The 18,674-nt window shown below is 36.1% G+C and overlaps 2 protein-coding genes across 2 annotated transcripts in view; one reads left to right on the top strand and one right to left on the bottom strand.

Moving 5' to 3' along the window:
- Nucleotides 1-4,811: 4,811 nt before the first annotated feature.
- Nucleotides 4,812-9,344, top strand: MS3_00009301 (uncharacterized protein). Its single transcript, XM_051217655.1, has 2 exons — nt 4,812-5,124; nt 8,117-9,344. Exon 2 carries the CDS (start codon nt 8,415-8,417, stop codon nt 8,712-8,714), a length of 300 nt encoding a protein of 99 aa, XP_051065069.1. The 5' UTR covers nt 4,812-5,124; nt 8,117-8,414; the 3' UTR covers nt 8,715-9,344.
- GTPBP10 (GTP-binding protein 10) overlaps nt 8,160-18,674 on the bottom strand; it is an 83,342-nt gene continuing 72,827 nt past the window's right edge. The window contains exons 27-33 of the mRNA XM_051217654.1: nt 17,550-17,687; nt 15,747-15,837; nt 13,382-13,574; nt 12,229-12,495; nt 10,942-11,305; nt 8,229-9,283; nt 8,160-8,184 (exon numbers count right to left, since the gene is read on the bottom strand). Of these exons, the coding sequence (XP_051065068.1) occupies nt 9,071-9,283; nt 10,942-11,305; nt 12,229-12,495; nt 13,382-13,574; nt 15,747-15,837; nt 17,550-17,687 (1,266 nt within the window). The 3' untranslated portion in view covers nt 8,160-8,184; nt 8,229-9,070. The remainder of the gene's footprint in view (nt 8,185-8,228; nt 9,284-10,941; nt 11,306-12,228; nt 12,496-13,381; nt 13,575-15,746; nt 15,838-17,549; nt 17,688-18,674) is intronic.

The following is an 18,674-nucleotide window of genomic DNA, read 5'->3' as shown; positions in this document are numbered from 1 at the left end:
TGGTTATATTAGGAGGCCACATCTGTAGTCTTTGACCTTAGAGTCTGATCCACAAGGTAGTGGAACAACGTATAGAGATTCAGTTCCACCATTTGTTCTTTCAGGATCCTGAAGCGCATGTGCATCATTTGTTTGGAATTAGGGTTTTCCAGCTTCCTTAGGTAGATTCACTGAATCCAATAACCTGGTCAAAGAGACGGACATTCGCTTTTCATTCTCTCAATTTCGTAAACAACACCGTTGTCACGAGAAAGTAGTGAGTAGGACTTCCCTGATAGTGGATATATACGCGTGGCCACGTGAGAGCATTTGGAGAGGGAGAGTGGACTCTCCACATCCTAGACCGTACCGGGGCATTTAGGAGCTTATCTGATTGTTGTTTGGTTTATTGCTTAGAACATAATACTTATCGAAAGATGAAAGTGTTTAATACAACTGTCGAATGACAATATTTAACTATTACAAGAATTGTCACTTGGAATCTACCTAGAGAACAAGACACTTCATCATCGAAATCGATTAATCCAGTCTTCATTCTATGTGCTTCTATTGTGACCGACGTCACAACATCTCAGATATACTCAATAAATAGACAATATCGTATAAACAAGTCACCCTTCATTGTTGAGACTCAAGAACAATCCTTTACATCTTTACAATTTAGAAGAAAACTTAATTCAGAAAGCAACACTTTATTGATTATATAAAGAAAAGAAAAGGAAAGAAAAATGAACCATCAATCAATAGTACAATTGTCATGGTAACATGAGTATCGGTTCACAGTAGATAATGATCATATCAACTTGATGAATTAATTTGTGTACAATTGAGATCATGAGAGAAAGCTGGTTTCCATGGACAACAAGTTCCAAAAATGAAAATGATGTAAGAATATAAGAATGAAACAAAAATGAAATCACATTCAATAGTCCATAGTAACAAGTCACCATCATCATGATCATCATGATCGTGATCACATATAGAAGAATATGAATTCAATTTGACCAGATCAAGCACTCGAAATCAATTGATGAGGAGAATAGAAAGTACCGTTTGTGAAATGAAAACAATTAGAACATACCCATGAATATATATGGATTTATCGATTAATGTATGATGATAGAGATTGTGTTTACAAAGGTGATCATGATTCACACACACACACTGTGTGGAATCAAATGATCTCACCTTATTATTGCACATTACGCCTTCAACAATAATAATAATAATAAGAATAAGAATAGTGGAATAGATCAGTTAAGATTGTTCATCCATTAAATGATCCGATGATTGTTGGTATGAATCCCAAATCCTCAATTTGGATGAATCCCATTTCATTCTACATTCATTCCATCATAGAAGCCAACTGGTGTATTTCACCATACTGAACAACATCACATCGATTGATGTTTTTATCACTCGACTTCCCTCATTTGGAATTGACCAAATGGATTGTTTAAATAATCTTTTGCAATAATCAATAATCAATTACCTTGTAGAATATGAATGATTGGTCTATTCTTTCTTCTCTCTTTCATATATATTGCCTACAACATTGAATAGAAGAACTAGGAGAAGGGAATAGAAAGAAAAAATTGAATGGGAATGTGTATAGGATTATAATTGGTCTAAACACAGTAGGAAATAAATAGAAGCAACGAATACACAATACAATGACCGATACAATTGTGTGTGTGTGTGTGTGGAAAGAATTCAGCTTTAAGGTCAATTCAATGACTCACATGATATGCCAGTTACCATGATTATGGATAGGTAAAAGCATTTTCCCTTTGTTTTTCCCAGTTTTACCCAGACTTCAGGATTGATTTGTTTTTTTTTAAGAAGTAAATATTCGATCGAGTCTTGTTTTGTGAGCTGGATGGTTTGGTCGTGGAGGTTTCATCGTTCTTCTGAACGACATCATCAGCACAAACTTCTACTCCATGAAGATTATCCACCTGAGCTACAAATCTTCATCACCATGTCTATGGGATTTGGCAGTAAACATTTTCACACCTTAATGTTGATATATGAAGTGTTGGTTAAGATGTTTGAGGTGGGACATAAGAGTAAATAACGATTCAATTGGTGTTGTTTGATTGTATCTTCCCATTGTTATTTAGGACTGCAATTGATCAGTCTCTTATTGGCATATGTACATCCTGTTCGGATTGCCTCAATATTACCTTCAGTCACATGTATTATAAACAAAGATGAATGATGGTTATTGGTGGAATCGAGAACTCGCGTTTCGTCCTTTTTGGGACTCATCAGCTGGATGTACCTACATCTGAGTTGATATTCACTTAGGGACTTGAACCCAGAACCGTTCGCTTCAAACACATTTACGTTATCCAATTAGCTACTGAGTCCATGGTAGCCTCGTGCTTGTGCAATCTAGTGAAGATTAAATTTACTTGGTATTGTTTATTTGAATCTTCTCTCTGATATTTAGCACCGCAATCGATCAGTCGCTTGTTGGTATACGTGCTTCCTGTGAGGACATCCTCAATATAGCCTTCAGTCTTAAGCATTATAAGCAAAAATGGATAGTGGCTAGCAGTGGAATCCAGGATGCGCGTTTCATCTTAATGATGTTTTCTTTTTTTTTAACAGGTAAAAATATGAGCGAACTGTGCATAGCTTGATTCATTTAGGTTGTGTTAGGATCTACTGAGTTTTGAAGGCTATCCTATGTCAATCTATATACATGGGACATTACTTTCTTGAACGATATTAAGCTCTGTCAAAGTCATTCTTGTGTTTAGTTCTTGTCAATTGTAACCAAATGACAAATATAATTTCAAGCGAAGTAATGTAGACTGAAATATGTCGGACAAATCATTAGTATTCGTCTATCCCACAAATTAGACATACTTCTTAAATAGTATGGCAAAATAATTAATCCATTCAGTAATGGATATTCATTTTTTCTACATTGTTCTTGCGGTACACCAACTCTGAATCCTACCAATGTTGAATGTAAAGTATCATTTGTAGTATATGTTGAATATGTGTTCAACCAACTTACTAATTTAAATGCATTATGAGCTCTGACGGAGATTATGAAACGATTGGAAACCTGGACGGCTGTTTCGTCTTAGTATGGAACGCCTGAACAGTGCGTATCCATGATCCCGCATGCAGGACTCAAACCCACAACCTTCGGTCACGCGCGCCAAGATTTAACTTCTAGACCACTGATTGTGGCATCCAACGGTGTTAACTTCTAACTTCTATCGACCCATGAGTGGATGCGCAACCATTCATCCATTGTCTGAGGTAGATACCTGTTTCTACTCGTCACAAATTGAGCTCTATTAGTGACGGCTTCTCATTAGAACTTCAGGAAATCATCATGGAGCCAGTCACTAGTGAGCACATGATGAATATTACTAGTGAAGGGTTGTGAAGATTGTTAATTTTTTGATTGAGATCATGAAACGATTGATGTTAGATCATCATTGTGTTTCATAAGCTCAAACACTGTTTACATCCAACACTTGCTTCCACTTTCAGTGGATGCGTCCTAAATACAGGAGTGAAGTTTCTAACAAAGATTTCATTTAAGGCATATGGAGTTATCTGAGACTGAGTGCTATGAACATGTTAGTTAGTTAGTTACGCCTTTTACTCAAAATGGAACATAGGCCACCGATCAGCATTCTCCAACACACTCTGTCCTGGCCCTTCCTTTCTAGTTCTATCCAATTTTTGTTCATTCTTTCCATGTTTGTCTCAATTTCTCCGAGTAATGTGTTCTTTGGTCTTCCTCTCCTCCTTTGGCTTTGAGGATTCCATGTGAGGGCCTGCGTTGTGATGCAGTTAGGTGCTTCCTCAATATGTGTCGTATCCATTCCCAGTGGTTCTTCCTCCGCTGTGGTCTGGTTTGTTCTCTCCCACAGTAGGTTGTTGCTGCTATGAACATAGAACAGACTAATACGCTAAATGAAAAACAAGAATAGTTAAAACTATAAATTGAAACTTCTAGCGAACATACCACTGATATATACAGCACTTATCCATTAAATAAACTGAAGAAGCCAAGACTACAAGATATTTACAAAATATTAAGAACGTAGTAATATAACCTGAACCTTATTTCTTATTCTAATACCATCCCTTCTTCATTCTTATCTTAATAAATAATTGAAATTATACTGGATCATATATAGATATCTTAGTATAACTTGTCTCATGATTGACTATTTTCACCTCCTACAAATGATCTCGCTGGTCAATTAACATGAACATGGTCATCTGATCGTATATATCTAAATTTTGAAGAACCTCAATTTATGTTGTAATGATTTTACTTAGTTCTGTTGCTTGTTACAGCTGTTTAACAACCTTAGTTGAACTTTGCAGATCATACTAGTTTCAGTGATTGGAGAATTTCTTGATCGAGATCATGAACCGATTGATGTTAGGCCACCATTGAAAACCTGGAAGCACTGGACAGCCGTTTCGTCCTATTGTGGGACTCATTGTTTTTATCAGTACACGATTATACACAATTTAATTACAATAAACATAGAACTTAGATGACATTGTGAAGGAGTTCGAAAGTGAGCCATATTGTGTTGTGTTATTGAAAGTTGGCGGGACTATAATTTATGGACGAACCAATCAGATATGAGATAACAGGTTTTGGCGCGAGCTTCATTCAACCATTTAGTTAAATAGCGTTTTGGCATTATAGCTGATGTCAGTTCATGATGAAAACCGTAAATGTAATTCGTAACCCTTAACCATCAACTGTAAATCATAATTCTAATTACTCACACTGGTTTATAATCTTCATTTGGTCCTAGTTATCAGGTGGATACTCTCAAGGTCACTGTGGCGTCGGTCAAAAGTCGTCGATAAATGAAAAATCTATTCATTGGAAAGTCGATTAAAACGAAGGCAACTCATTGTTTGGTATAGAGGAACGTGACTATTGATACTTGGAAAATTCCATTAGGATGATAAGATTGTTTTCCCACATTAACAATAACTCTATCATTAATGAGAATCTTATCATCATATTCATTGATGCAAACCTGTTTACTTGTCGCTTAAGTTTGTTTGCTGAAGTGGTCGGACAATAATAATTCTAAAACGATCTCATTATTTGAAAAGGTAAGTTAGAAATGTATAAATGGTTTGTTTACTGAAGTCTTCAGTAAATTATGATTGTCTAGCCTTTATGCTTTACCAAGATAACAAATGTACATTGGAATGCTATTCGTAACAGACTGTATCATATTCATGAACACAAATAAATTCACTTGGATCTTCCCATTGATGTTTAGGACTGCAGTTGATCAGTCTCTCATTGGCATAAGTGCATACTGTGCGTATTGCCTTAATTCACAAGCATTATAAGCAAAGATGGACATCAAAGGTGAACATCAACACTGAGATGCAGGTATATTCAGTTGACGAGTCCCAAATAGGACAAAACGTGCATACTGGATTCCACTGCTAGCCACTATTCATCTTTGCTTATAACTAATCCAAATTAGGGATGGTGTGAGACAGATAAATTTAATGTAGTAGACTATGAACTCCATTAATTTCAATTTCGTAAACTGTTGTATACATAGGACTTCATTAATTTACGGCAAACGGTTAAAACTTCCATGTAGTTAATTTCAGTTAAATAAATGGGATGTAGGGTATGATGATAAAATTAGTTTCACTATGATGAGTATGAGAACACCAGCTGGATGACAAGAACATTCTGAAATAAGCCATTTCAAATCGAATTAAGTTTCACAACTGTTGCACAAGTGTATGGGTATCTGAGCTCAGCAGCTAAGTGAACAACGCGATGGCGTCTGAAGTGAACAGTACCAGGTCTGAGTTCAGGAGTGAACGTTAACTTTCAGTTGTAAATACATCCATTTGACAAGTCGCGAAGAGAACGAAATGCGTATCCTGGATTCCAGCATCGATAGCATCATTTTAAACATTCTTCAGAAGTTCAACAGACTATATAAACATCGCTGATATGATGACACACGGTTCGGTTACCAAAGATGGGGTAATCATAGAAGTTTATACGAATTCTCATCAACTATTGTATCATGTATACATCATGCATAAAGTTGTTAAAATAATATATTATACCTAATTTCAAATTAGAAAGTAAGGGCCAGGACAGAGTGGGTTTTAGAATGCTGGTTGGCGGCCTATGCTCCATTGAGAGTAAGAGGCGAAAGTAAGTAAGTAATTTAAAATTAAATGATAGAAGTTACAATCGGATATCTCACAAGTTTAATATGCACTAGAAACTTCAACAGATGAACAGAAGTTTGTTAATTAAAACGATTTGCCTTACAGTTTTGAAGATACTCGTAAGCTACTAGTATTTGACCACAGATGCCTCAGAAATATTGCTGGCGTCTGCCGGGATCACCGGGTAAGTTATAGTGAGCTTAGACACAGGATGTTAGGAAATGATAGTAAACCAGTTGATGAGGTTGTGAATCTTCATCGACTGAGATGGTTGGGCCGTGTTGCGTATGCCTGAACACCGACTACCACGACGTGCAATGCTAACCGGTGCTGGAGATGGTTGGAAGAAAGTTAGGGGCGGTCAAACCAAAACGTGGCATCAGTGTTTGAAGTCACTAACTTCTAGTCTAAGCCATGTTGGTAGATGCAGTCTACTTGGTTGGGGTCCGCATGACTATCGTAACCAATGGTTGGAGACTGTGGATGACATGGCTCAGAATCGATCACAATGGCGTAGGTGTATACACTGTTTGTCTTCCCTTAAACCGTGAAATTAAAATTACTTTGTACCTTGCTTTCTATGAACTAATTCTTTCTTCCTATACTATGTCCTTATATGCAATCTTTCTTTTGTATATTACCACCATTGAATTAACTACTTTTATGAATTCGGTGTTCATCTTGTTGTGTTAATGAGGTATGGCAACCTGGACCGATGCATATATGTGCCTGGACCTACGTTGTATTTGACAGACTGACTCCATGTTTAAAACCATAAAGCTAGTTAGCACTCATCTGGGAAGCTGTCGAATGAACTAACGAAACTTATTTGAGATTAATGATATTACGAATTTTCACAGAAACATTCAATCTGAAAGTGTGCGAGCTTTTACTAGGTGAGACGTAATTCAGAAGTGTATGTTCTGTTTTCGAACCTAGTTGAATATCTACACTAATATTATCACAAGTATTTGTGTTATCAAAACATTTAATAAGGATAAGTGAAGTAAGCTTAATATGATTGTCAGCCTGATCTACTAGAGAGGGACACGATCCTAAGTTTCGCTAAACAGGTTTAATATTAAATAGAATCTCGTAATCGATTGAAAGAAGATTCCTGAAAATTAGAGTTAAAATTTAATAGGCATTGGCAGTACATCGACGAATATCTAAGAGATACGAAATGAGATCAATGGTGGTTTCAATAAGATAACCTGATTGATATTCAGGTGGCTGACACTTCTAGATCCTCACAAAGTAGCAATCTGAATTTGTATTAATCATATCATTACTCTAAAGGTATTATCATTAGATGGTGGTTGGAGGTAGTCGACAGAAAACCCTGAACCCGGGTTTCGTGCTACTTGGCACTCGTCAGCAAGGTGTACCTTTAATCTTGAGGGAGCTGGTGCTCCCTGGCGGATTCGATCTCACGTCACCCAGCTTCACAGTCAGAGACACTACCACTGAGCTATCCTATCGACTACCTCCAACCACCATGTAATCTCAATATATAGTGCCTGCAGTGTCGAGTCACCTAGACTGATGGCCACATTGCATCATGGTCGGTAGCATTCGATCTGCACTAAACAAGGACTTGACACACATGATATTGATCACCACCCAGTGATCAATCAATTGTGGTATTATCATTACATAGTATAGAGAACAACTGCTTAAGCATGGTAAAACACTGTGTTTTTTCTAATAACTATATTTAATTCTTAGTCTTGGATGTAGACTTTTTAAACAGTATCATCGGCATAAGAAATTCTTAGAGTAATTACGTGTAATATATCTAAAGTTGCTTATATGTGTGAAGTACTTTACTGTAGTAGTTATTCGTCCTTGAACATGAAATCAAGCTGACTTCAATCTGATTGTATTTCAGCTAACTTACATATTATAAGAGATCTCAACGAACAAGTGATCCGATAAAAATAATATGATCCGCTAATCCTATCAAAGAAGACCCATCAGACTTTTAAAACATTAGAGGATACTTCATGTGAGGAAGCTCTAAGGAGCTGAGAAACAGTCGAAGATATCCCATCTAATCATCTTTTGGAAGAATATTCCAAAATCCTTACATGTAGCTTCCTTTTAAGTTGGCAAAAGCTGGAGACAATGACCAGGTGAAACATACTGGTATAATAAATCATCAGTGTGAGCGTTTCAAATGATCAGCAATGACAGAAGATCAGTTTAAATGTCTTGTTTTTATATGCAGCTTGCAGTCACTTGAAGATGCCGACATGAGAACCAAAATTCTCAGTAAAATTAAACAATGTCCAAATATAACGCTACATGAAGTGAATTTAAAACATGACATTTCTATGATTAAAAACAGTGACGATGGGTTGAAAAAAAAAAAACACAACCAAAGTCAACCAGTGACTGGACGAGAATCACTGTGTAATTATTCCGAACAATCAGCATACAAAATTGTCGTCATCGTCATTATCGTTATCGTATTTCGAGATTACTAGCAGAGCTTAAGAGCTGAATCTAACGTTCAATCAAAAGACATATCACTTCATGATCAATTTATATGTGAATCATTAGATTATTGACAATAAATAAATGGATACTTATCTTGTCCAAAAAAAGAAAGAAAGAAAGAAAATGACAGAGATCATAATATACACATATCAATAAAAGACACATTGAACAAAAGAAGTTATAAAGTAAACATTACCATCTATATGCACATACATACACACGCACACACAGAGAAACAGAGGGAGGGAATGAGATAAAGTGGTGATGGTGGTTGTGGTGATGAGGGGATTCAGAAAGAGAATCACAAATGATTTCAATTAATCTCATTTCATTATTCGTTATATTACCATGAATTAATCGTATCCATTTGTTTTAAACATCTATTATAATGTGTCCAAAATAAAGCTAAATCAGTTGAAGCAATTAAACGTTGACTATGGATTGGACAAAAAAAATTATTACATAACCATATAGGATCACATGTAATACCATGATGGATTGTACAATATGAACATATTGTCTCTAAATGATTCAATTGGGATTGTACATGATGAATCTACAAATAAGATAGAAAACGAAATGAATGAAAATATATGTAGAAATATAATTAGTATCAGAATGGGTTTTGTGGAGATTTTTAAAAATTTCACTGATTGAAATCATGAGTTCATTGAAGCTAGACCAACATGGAAACCCTGGACGGCCGTTGCATCCTAGTATGGGACTTCTCAACAGTGCGCATCTACGATCCCGCTCCTCGCGAGATTCGAACCAAGGACCTATCAGTCTCACTAGTGACTGACTTCAAGAGATATTCCTAGAGTTCTAGTGGGAAGTCGTTACCAGTGTAGTTCAACCAGGTCTGTTGTAAGATATCAACTCACTGAAGACAATGGTATACGGTGGCGCAACTTCGTGAATTAGTTGAAGCTAGACATTAACACCATTGGATGCCGGCTCAGTGATCTAGTTGGTTAAGCGCCTGACTGATAGGTTCTGGGTTCGAGTCTCGCGAGGAGCGGGATCGTAGATGTGCACTGCTGAGAAGTCTCATACTAGAAAGAAACGACCATCTAATGCTTCCAAGTTTTCAATAGTAGTCTAACAATGATCCGTTGATAATGTCAAGTGAAATGGATTTCACATTTTTCCAGCTAATAATTCTATTTTTACTCTTTATTCAATTTAATATAAAAGGAGTAATGAGTACGAAATTCAGTCAGTCTACAAAATAACAAGATGTCACCATAAAAGGGTGTATGACTTAGCATAGAACAACTGGATTAACTGTATATATTCATTTCTAATCAGTCATATATACGATTCCAACTGAGCGATTTGTGTAAAACAACTATCTCTGAATACATTTTAATCATACTATAGAATTCCAATGACACACTTTTTTTCACTTCATCTCCATGGCTTAATCAAAGTCATAAGTCATATTGAATATCTACAATAAGACTAGTAAAATAGTTGCTTGGATACTAGTTGAAATAGTGATGTAAGTTATTTTTTCTTTTCTTTTCTCCCTCTCTCTACGAGTTAATCTTTTTCAACATTATCATGAGACAATCCATACTTTAATGAATTTATTGATTAATATTGCATAAGATTAAGGAATATCGACTAAAGCAATTGAGATCAGATCTGTTATTTTATTTTAACACATAAATATTGGTACAAGACGGCACCAAATAAATATGTGCCACACAAATCTCATTCGATATGTGTGAGGGTTGTGATACTGCCCGGGTGCCCAAACCGAAACAGGTGGTTTTCTTAGGGGACCACTCCCCGAGTCTTTGACCTGAAGATCTGATCCACAAGGTAGTGGAACATCGTAAGGAGATGCAGTCCCATGTTAGCCGATGACCAACAATTGGTTCATACGCCATTTGTTCCCTCAGGATACTAGAGCCCATGTGCACCATTGGTTTGGAATCCAGTTAAAGCGCCGGACATTCGCTTTTCGTCCTCTCATTTTCGTGGACAACACCCCCGCCACAAGAAGGCAGTGAGTAGGACTTCCCTGGCAGAGGCTGTATACGCGTGGCCGTGCGAGAGCATTTCGAGAGGGAGGGCGGGTCCACCCCACTATCGGCCATACCAGGGCATTTGGGGGCTACTAATACATAATCTATTCTATAATGTCATCATATTTAAGTAATGAACAGATAACAATTTAAACGATTTATATAATAAAACACTTACATTACAACCAAATTTTATAGTTCCAATATTTATTAATCGTGAATTACCATCAATACAAGTTCTACAATGACCTAATTGATCAGTAAAACTAGTATTTGGTATTAATGTTTCACAACTAGGACAAATTCGTGGTGGTTGACCAACAAAAGCACGCATAACTGATGAAGGACGATAAAGATGTTTACGTTGATTTTGTGATATTAAATCAAGCTGTGATGAATTAGGAGATAAAATAAACGATGAAGATGGTGAACCTAGATTAGTGAATTGATGTTGAGGTCTTGAAGGATAAACATGAGACGGTTCGGAAGTCAAAATATATCGATGATGTTTAGAAGTGAAGTAACGAGGAAGTTCTGATAACCTATAATATGAACAAAAATAGAACAAGAAACGGTTAATGATGCAAAAGCAATTACTAATCACTGAAAGATTACAAGTTCTTGTCATCTTATGAAGATCTCTAATTACTCATATCACTGTTATTGGCTTTTTCGTCAGGAATTTATTATTTATTTATTTGAACACATAAATATTAGTAAAAAGGTGCACCAAATAAATATGCCTCCAAACGCCATAGTACAGTCGAGGATGAGGAGAGTTAGCTCTCCATCACCAAATGCTATCACATGGACACGTGTATACAGCCACTGTCAGGGAAGTTCTACTCACTGCCTTTTCGTGGCATTACTGTTATGTACGAAAGTGAGGGGGTGAAAATCGTATGTCTGGCGCTTTAACCGGGTTGGTGGACACGGTGAGTTCACCTGGGGGAGTTGAAAAACTCTGATTTCAAACCAATGGGCACATGTGTTCCAGGATCCTGAGAGAGCAAGCGGCTTACAAATCTATTGTTAGTCACCGACTATAAAAGAACTGCATCTCCTGACGTTGCTCTACTGCTTTCTGGATTAGACCTTTAGGTCGAAGATTCCGGGGTTTAGGCACCCGAGCAGTATCACAGCTCATACACAAATCAAATGACAAATACTACTGGAAATATTATTCTTGTTTCAATGAGCATTCATGAATTAAAATATGTTGAATAGCTCCTGTAATTTAAATGATCAATTAGAACGAGTTGTGAGCAGTTGATGAATGAACAAAGAAATAAGTGGTATATGTTGTTTCATATATTCGAAAACTTTAGAGATTAGTTATTTCCCATTTAGAGTAGGGAATCTCTTCAAGTACATTCTTATAATATACAAGGATATTAAGTAGTTTATGAAAAATACAAAATCTTGAAGATATTTGCAAAGAATTCCTTATAACACATGAACTAACCAATTTCGAACACGCCAACCAATAACTTGTGTCATTCTTTCAATTGGAGGTATAAATTGTTTATCCAAATAATAAGCATAATTTAAACGTGGTCCTAGGACACGACGTGATAAAGTGGATTTCCCAGTAATCCATAAAGAAGGATAAATTTCATGTACACTTCGAACACATGATAATAAAGTTTGATCAGATCTTCCAGCTGTTACATAATAAACAACACGTTCACCACGCAATGGTTCACCTCGTGGATCCATAGAAAGAAGACGTCTAGATAACACAATCGGAAAAGAAAAGATTTAAAAAAAGGAGTGTAGAAGATAAGCAAGAAAACTGAACAGACAGGTAGTTTCGTCTATTGGTATTTGTTGGAGATGTTAGATCCCAAGAACTCATTTGGAAAACGTCCTAATTTTGTAACTTTCTTTGTTTTCGCGCCAAAAGCGCTCTTGTCACCCTCATGTCGTATCCTCCACTTGGGAGAACGCTATTGGTTTATTGTACCTTATAGTATACTAACTTGTAATGCTTCGCAAAGACAATTTTATGCTGTATATATGCGTTTAATTTGTGCCTACCGTGGTTGCTCGTACTTGTGGCTACACTTGCAGGTTATATTACCCCATTTCGAACTTGGACTTCTCTCTCTAGTTAGTGAGGCTGGGAGGCATCAGAATAAATAGCTTATTGGTCTTTGGTCACAGAGTCTTTGTTCTATTCTCAGATTAGATGAACTCGTAATCGTTTCAAACATAGCCGTATTAATACCAAATAGTACTCAACAAATGTTTGAGGTAATATCAACAGTCTATAAATTTGCATATTTAGACATACCCATTATGGAAATATAAACGAGAGACTTGATCATTGAATAATCAACGGCTTAAATTGTGTGTTTTTTTCTTCTTCATTCACACTAAATTGTGAACAGTCATTCTGTAATACAATCAATCACTTAATCTCAGGTTCACCATCTTTTGATGTTATAGAATCATCTTTCCGGTGTATTGTATACTTATACTGTTCAACTTATGGTTCCTACTATCTCCACAATCAACACACATCGTCCATAGTCACTATCATCATTATCATCAGTAGACATTTGAACAAAATGAAAGGATGATAACATTATCAACAAAATTATATCAATTCTTACTTGGCAACTTGTAATGCTGGTGCAAATGTTCCCGGTTTATAAGAGGATAATCCCCAATAGGGTCTAGTAATAATACATTTATAAAATGGTATTCTTCCATGTATAAGAAGATAGGCAAAATGTTGAATTTTATTTCTTAGATTATTTTCAGCAAGTTTTAATATTTTATCCAAATGTTCATAAGGTTGATGAACTAAATTGAATCATACACATAAATCAATTAAGTTAAACAAAAACAAAAAAAGAAAGAAAATTTAATAGAGTCAATTGAAATTAGACCATTCTGAAAAACCTGGAAGTACTCGTGAGGTAGGATGGCGGATGCCCACTGTTGAGGAGTTCCATACTAGGACGAAACGGCTGCCTAATGCTTCCAGGTTTTCCATACTGGTCTAGCTTCAATTGACTCATAATTTCAACTATTAGAAAAATATAAAAGAAGAAATGAATTAGTTGAATCTATCACTACACAATAGATATATCTTGATATGAATGATTGTCCATGTGTTTCGTTCTAATATTAAAGTCATCATCAGCTGGATGGCGTGGACACATTGATAACAGCTTAAGCATACATACAGTTGACTGTATCCGCACTTCAGCAAACTCTGTTTATTGTGGTTAAGAACAAAAAACGTTTAATTGAGATATGATGTATAAAATAACTATCCAAAGTTGATATTTAACAACTGTAAACACTGATAAAGAGTTATCAGATAGACAGTAGAACGAATTCCAGTTGATGATATCAAAGTATTTCCATCGAAAGCGAATACGTACAAAAATTCTTTTCAGTTTATGTTGTTATTAATGGAATCTCTTTAGTTATTTAAACATATAAATATTGGTACAAAGGAGCACCAAATACATATGCGCCACACAAGTCACTTCATTCTTGTGTGAGCTGTGATACTGTCTGGGTGCCCAAACCAAAGCAGACAGTTTTCTTAACGAAGCCAAACCCAGAGCCTTTGACAAAAGGTCTGATCCATAAGGCAGTAGAGCAACGTCAAGAGATTCAGTCTCATGGTAGCCGGTGACTAACAATTAGTTCATACACCATTTGTTTGCTCAGGATGCTGGAACACATGTGCACCATTATTTTGGAATCAGAGTTTTCCAACTCCCTTAGGTGGATTCTTTATATCCACCATTCCGGTTAAAGTTTTGGATATTCGCTTTTCATCCTCTCATCTTCGTAAACAACACTCCCGCTACGGGGAGTCAGTGAGTAGGACTTCCTCGGTGGTGATTGCATGCACATGGCCATGTGAGAGCATTTGGAGGCTTTTTATACAGTATACGTGTACATGGATAAGTTTTTTTTTAAAACATACTAAACACATATGCTCCTAAGTCAGATTGTGTATTCTAGTATGCGATAGGATTCAATGAGTAGTCACGAGTGCTTAATGAAGTTAGACGGTGTTCTTCCACTCTAACGCCTATTCCAAATATCAACATTTGATTTCTCAAGTATGTAAACAAAAGGATAATAAAGCGTTGTATCATAGTTGATGTCAGTTCGTGATGAAAACAATCAACCCCATGTGCATACGACTACTACCAGGGAAGTCCTACACATTGACTCCCCGTGGCGGGAGTATTGTTTACGAAGATGAGAGGATGAAAAGCGAATATCCAAAACTTTAACCGGAATGGTGGATATAAAAAATCCACCTAAGGGAGTTGGAAAACTCTGATTCCAAAATAATGGTGCACATGTGTTCCAGCATCCTGAGCAAACAAATGGTGTATGAACTAATTGTTAGTCACCGGCTACCATGAGACTGAATCTCTTGACGTTGCTCTATTGCCTTGTGAATTAGACCTTTAGGTCAAAGGCTCCGAGTGTGCCCCTCTAAGAAAACTGCCTGCTTTGGTTTGGGCACCCAGACAGTATCACAGCTCACACAGAAATCGGATGATTTAGGTGGCGTATATTTGTTTTGTGAATCCTTGTACTAATGTTTATGTGCTTAAATAAAATAAGATAAATGTAAATCAAACTCACAACTGCAGCTTAACTCTGAATAAATAACCCTAACCACTTAGCATTATTGTTAAGGTCAATCGATAACGAAAACTATATGAGATGATAAGCTCGATTCATAACACTAGTCCGACTCTTAAAAAGCAATATTTCACAGTAAAGAATGATTCGACATGTGACAGTTGATTATTCAAGATCATGCTATTATCCCCCTCGTAATAAAATTGCTTTTAAAAGTTCCTTTTCTCACCATTATACAATATTTCCTAATTGGTTGATAGATCATTCAAGACAGTCAGTATAGTATACTTTCATCTAATGAACTGATATGAATTACACTAGATAGATCTATTACATATAAGATATACATACCTTTATCTTCATGGAAATTCCCTTCCACATTTTTCAAACATTTTGGAATAGTGAAATGATTGAATAAAAGTTTAAAATATTCTTCAAGAACCTACAATTCAATAGAAAATGAAATCATTCAATATAGTTAAATTATACAATGCATAATTCTTATCTAATTCATTAAGGATTATATTAACAAGGGATAGTCCTTTCCATTAAGCAAGACTATAGAATATGAAGATTATAAGCAAAGATAGATAGTGGCTGGCAGTGAAATCCAGAAGGCACGTTTCGTCCTATTTAGGACTTATCATGCCCCCGAATGCCCTGGTACAGCTGAGAGTAGGGAAAGTCCGCTCTCCTTCTCGAAATACTCTCACATGGCCACGCGTTTATAGCCTCTGCCAGGGAAGTCCTACTCACTGCCTTCTCGTGGCCGGCGTGTTGTTTACGAAATTGAGAGGATGAAAAGCGAATGTCCGGCGCTTTAACCGGATCCCAAATAAATGGTGCTTATGGGCTCCAGTATCCTGAGGGAACAAATGGCGTATGAACCAATTGTTGGTCACCGGCTAACATGGGACTGCATCTCCTTACGATGCTCCACTGCCTTGTGGATCAGATCTTCAGGTCAAAGACTCGGGGAGTGGTCCCCTAAGAAAACCACCTGTTTCGGTTTGGGCACCCGGGCAGTATCACAACCCTCACACATATCGAATGAGATTTGTGTGGCGCATATGTATTTGGTGCCTCCTTAAACCAATATCTATGTGTTAAAAAAAATAATAAATAAATAACGACTCATCATCGTTGCTTATAAAGCTTTTGACTTCAGGCAGTATTAAGGCAGTTCGCACAGGATGCATATATGCCAGCAAGAGATTGATCGATTGCAGTCCTAAATAACCACATCAAGTGAATATGCAGATTTTTCATGTCATACAAATTTCTGATTCACCTAACTAACAACTTGTAAATTTATTTTTATCGACAATTGTGAACAGAAAGACTGATTTAGTTTGAACTTATGACTTTCATCTAATGAATTGCAAGCAATAGACCTAATTCTGGATAATAATTATCCATGACTATTGTACAATAGTTGTTGTCCCAGGTCTCATATGTGGTAAAAGAGTGGTGAAGATTTGTAGCTCAAATGGATGATTTTGATGGAGTTTTGTTCTCTGAGCTAGATGGTTTGGTTGTGGAGCTTCAGCGTTCTTCTGAACGACATCAACAGAACAAACTTCAGGTAGAAGTAAAACAGTTGGATTCCACGCATAAAACTACCCTAGATAATATATAATACCCAGACCAGTAACGTTTTTTTTCACTTATTCATTTCTTTATCTTGCTACGATAACCAAATGTAATAATTGAGAGACGATTTACATTTGTATCAGATTCTCAATCAGACAGAATTAACAGCGACTCGAGCATAAATATGCGTTAATCCAAGGGTCGAAATATGGCGGTAGCAATGACTGAACATTAGGAATTATATTCAGAAAGACAAAGTGAAAACGTATGTATGAAAGAATATCGGACGATAAAGAGCAAATACTATTGAAGCATACTCTATCTAACATCTCCAAGCACTGATTATGGTTACAATGAGGACTATAACCAGATACTCTGAATCAATTAACATGGCTCAGATAAACAGTTAATGATTTTATGGATGGATGTTATGTCCTGATTTCGCCGCGTTTATAGAGCTTTCTATCGAGGTAGGTTATGGGTAGTCAGAAATTGAACTATACAGAGATCTCAACATCCAATGAAAACCTATGGAAATAATCAAATCAAATATTCACTTACTTGTCCTACAAATGGACAACTGTCACGTCTTACAGTTTCAATTCCTTTTGCATCAAATACAGGTTTATTTTGTTCAACAGTTTCATAAGCATAACCAACATATCGTTTCTTTGCTTCCAATAGACATGGATAATAAATCTGAAAGTGGAGTTATTTATAGTATGTATCAAACAAAACAAAGAAAAACTCATAAATCGTGGTAATTCCAGGAGAGAAAAAATCGATGATAGATTACACATAGAAATCAAGTATCTTTTCCCATGGATACTTCAGTCAACAAGAAGATTATTCTATGAATATAAGGTTGATTGATGTATTGGAAGAATATTACCAATGACATAAATAACTAAGTGACTGTACATTGGACAATAGTCACAGTGTATATTTCTTTACGAAAACGATATCGACAGTACGTTAATTACAGAAGCATATTTATCGACAACCAATATTGATTAGTTGTTTCTAGCTAAAGGTGAAAAATACAGTTCAATTAGATGATGAAATTTACATAATACAAGGGATTCATGAACAAACTGAACGAAAACGATGGCATTTTGGTATTATACGCGTTAATTCTTAAATGATGTCTTGACTAATAGTATGTACCGATAACCAGTTAAAATATGAAGAATGATGTTGATGACCATGTTGGGTTATTTGATTATTCAGGGAGTGAATCCCATTTGATAATTTGCTGAGGAAATTGTGATACGGTCGAGGTTGGTCCATTTGGACTATTTATACCACGTATTATACTAGTAAGATACTAGACTACCCATTAAACAATGATTATAATGATCAGAAGGCAAGACTAAGGAATAGACGAGTGTCCATGATGGATATTGATCATAAGTGAATTTTCAACAGCGAATTGCAACACTAGGATAACGGTATTTCAGTAAGTAGGAAGTTTCGACGAGATCAAGCACCATGGTAAACTGTTTATACACCTTGAATAAATTAACTTTCACCTAATTATTGGTGAATATAATTTATGACAGACACTTTCTTCTTCACACATAAACCTTTCCACGTATGAATGATTTACGCTTTCCACTGGATTGTGCAGTATCATAACATGAGCTGACAAGTTGATGTATCATTATGAAAATAATTTTCAAGGTA

Source organism: Schistosoma haematobium, chromosome 5 (assembly GCF_000699445.3).
Source record: "Schistosoma haematobium chromosome 5, whole genome shotgun sequence".
In the NCBI taxonomy this organism is placed as follows: domain Eukaryota; kingdom Metazoa; phylum Platyhelminthes; class Trematoda; order Strigeidida; family Schistosomatidae; genus Schistosoma; species Schistosoma haematobium.
This window is presented reverse-complemented; position numbering and strand designations above follow the sequence as displayed.

Bases quoted from the DNA above. Each gene is read 5' to 3' on its own strand.
- MS3_00009301 (XM_051217655.1), top strand. From the start codon at position 8,415: ATGACAGAAGATCAGTTTAAATGTCTTGTTTTTATATGCAGCTTGCAG.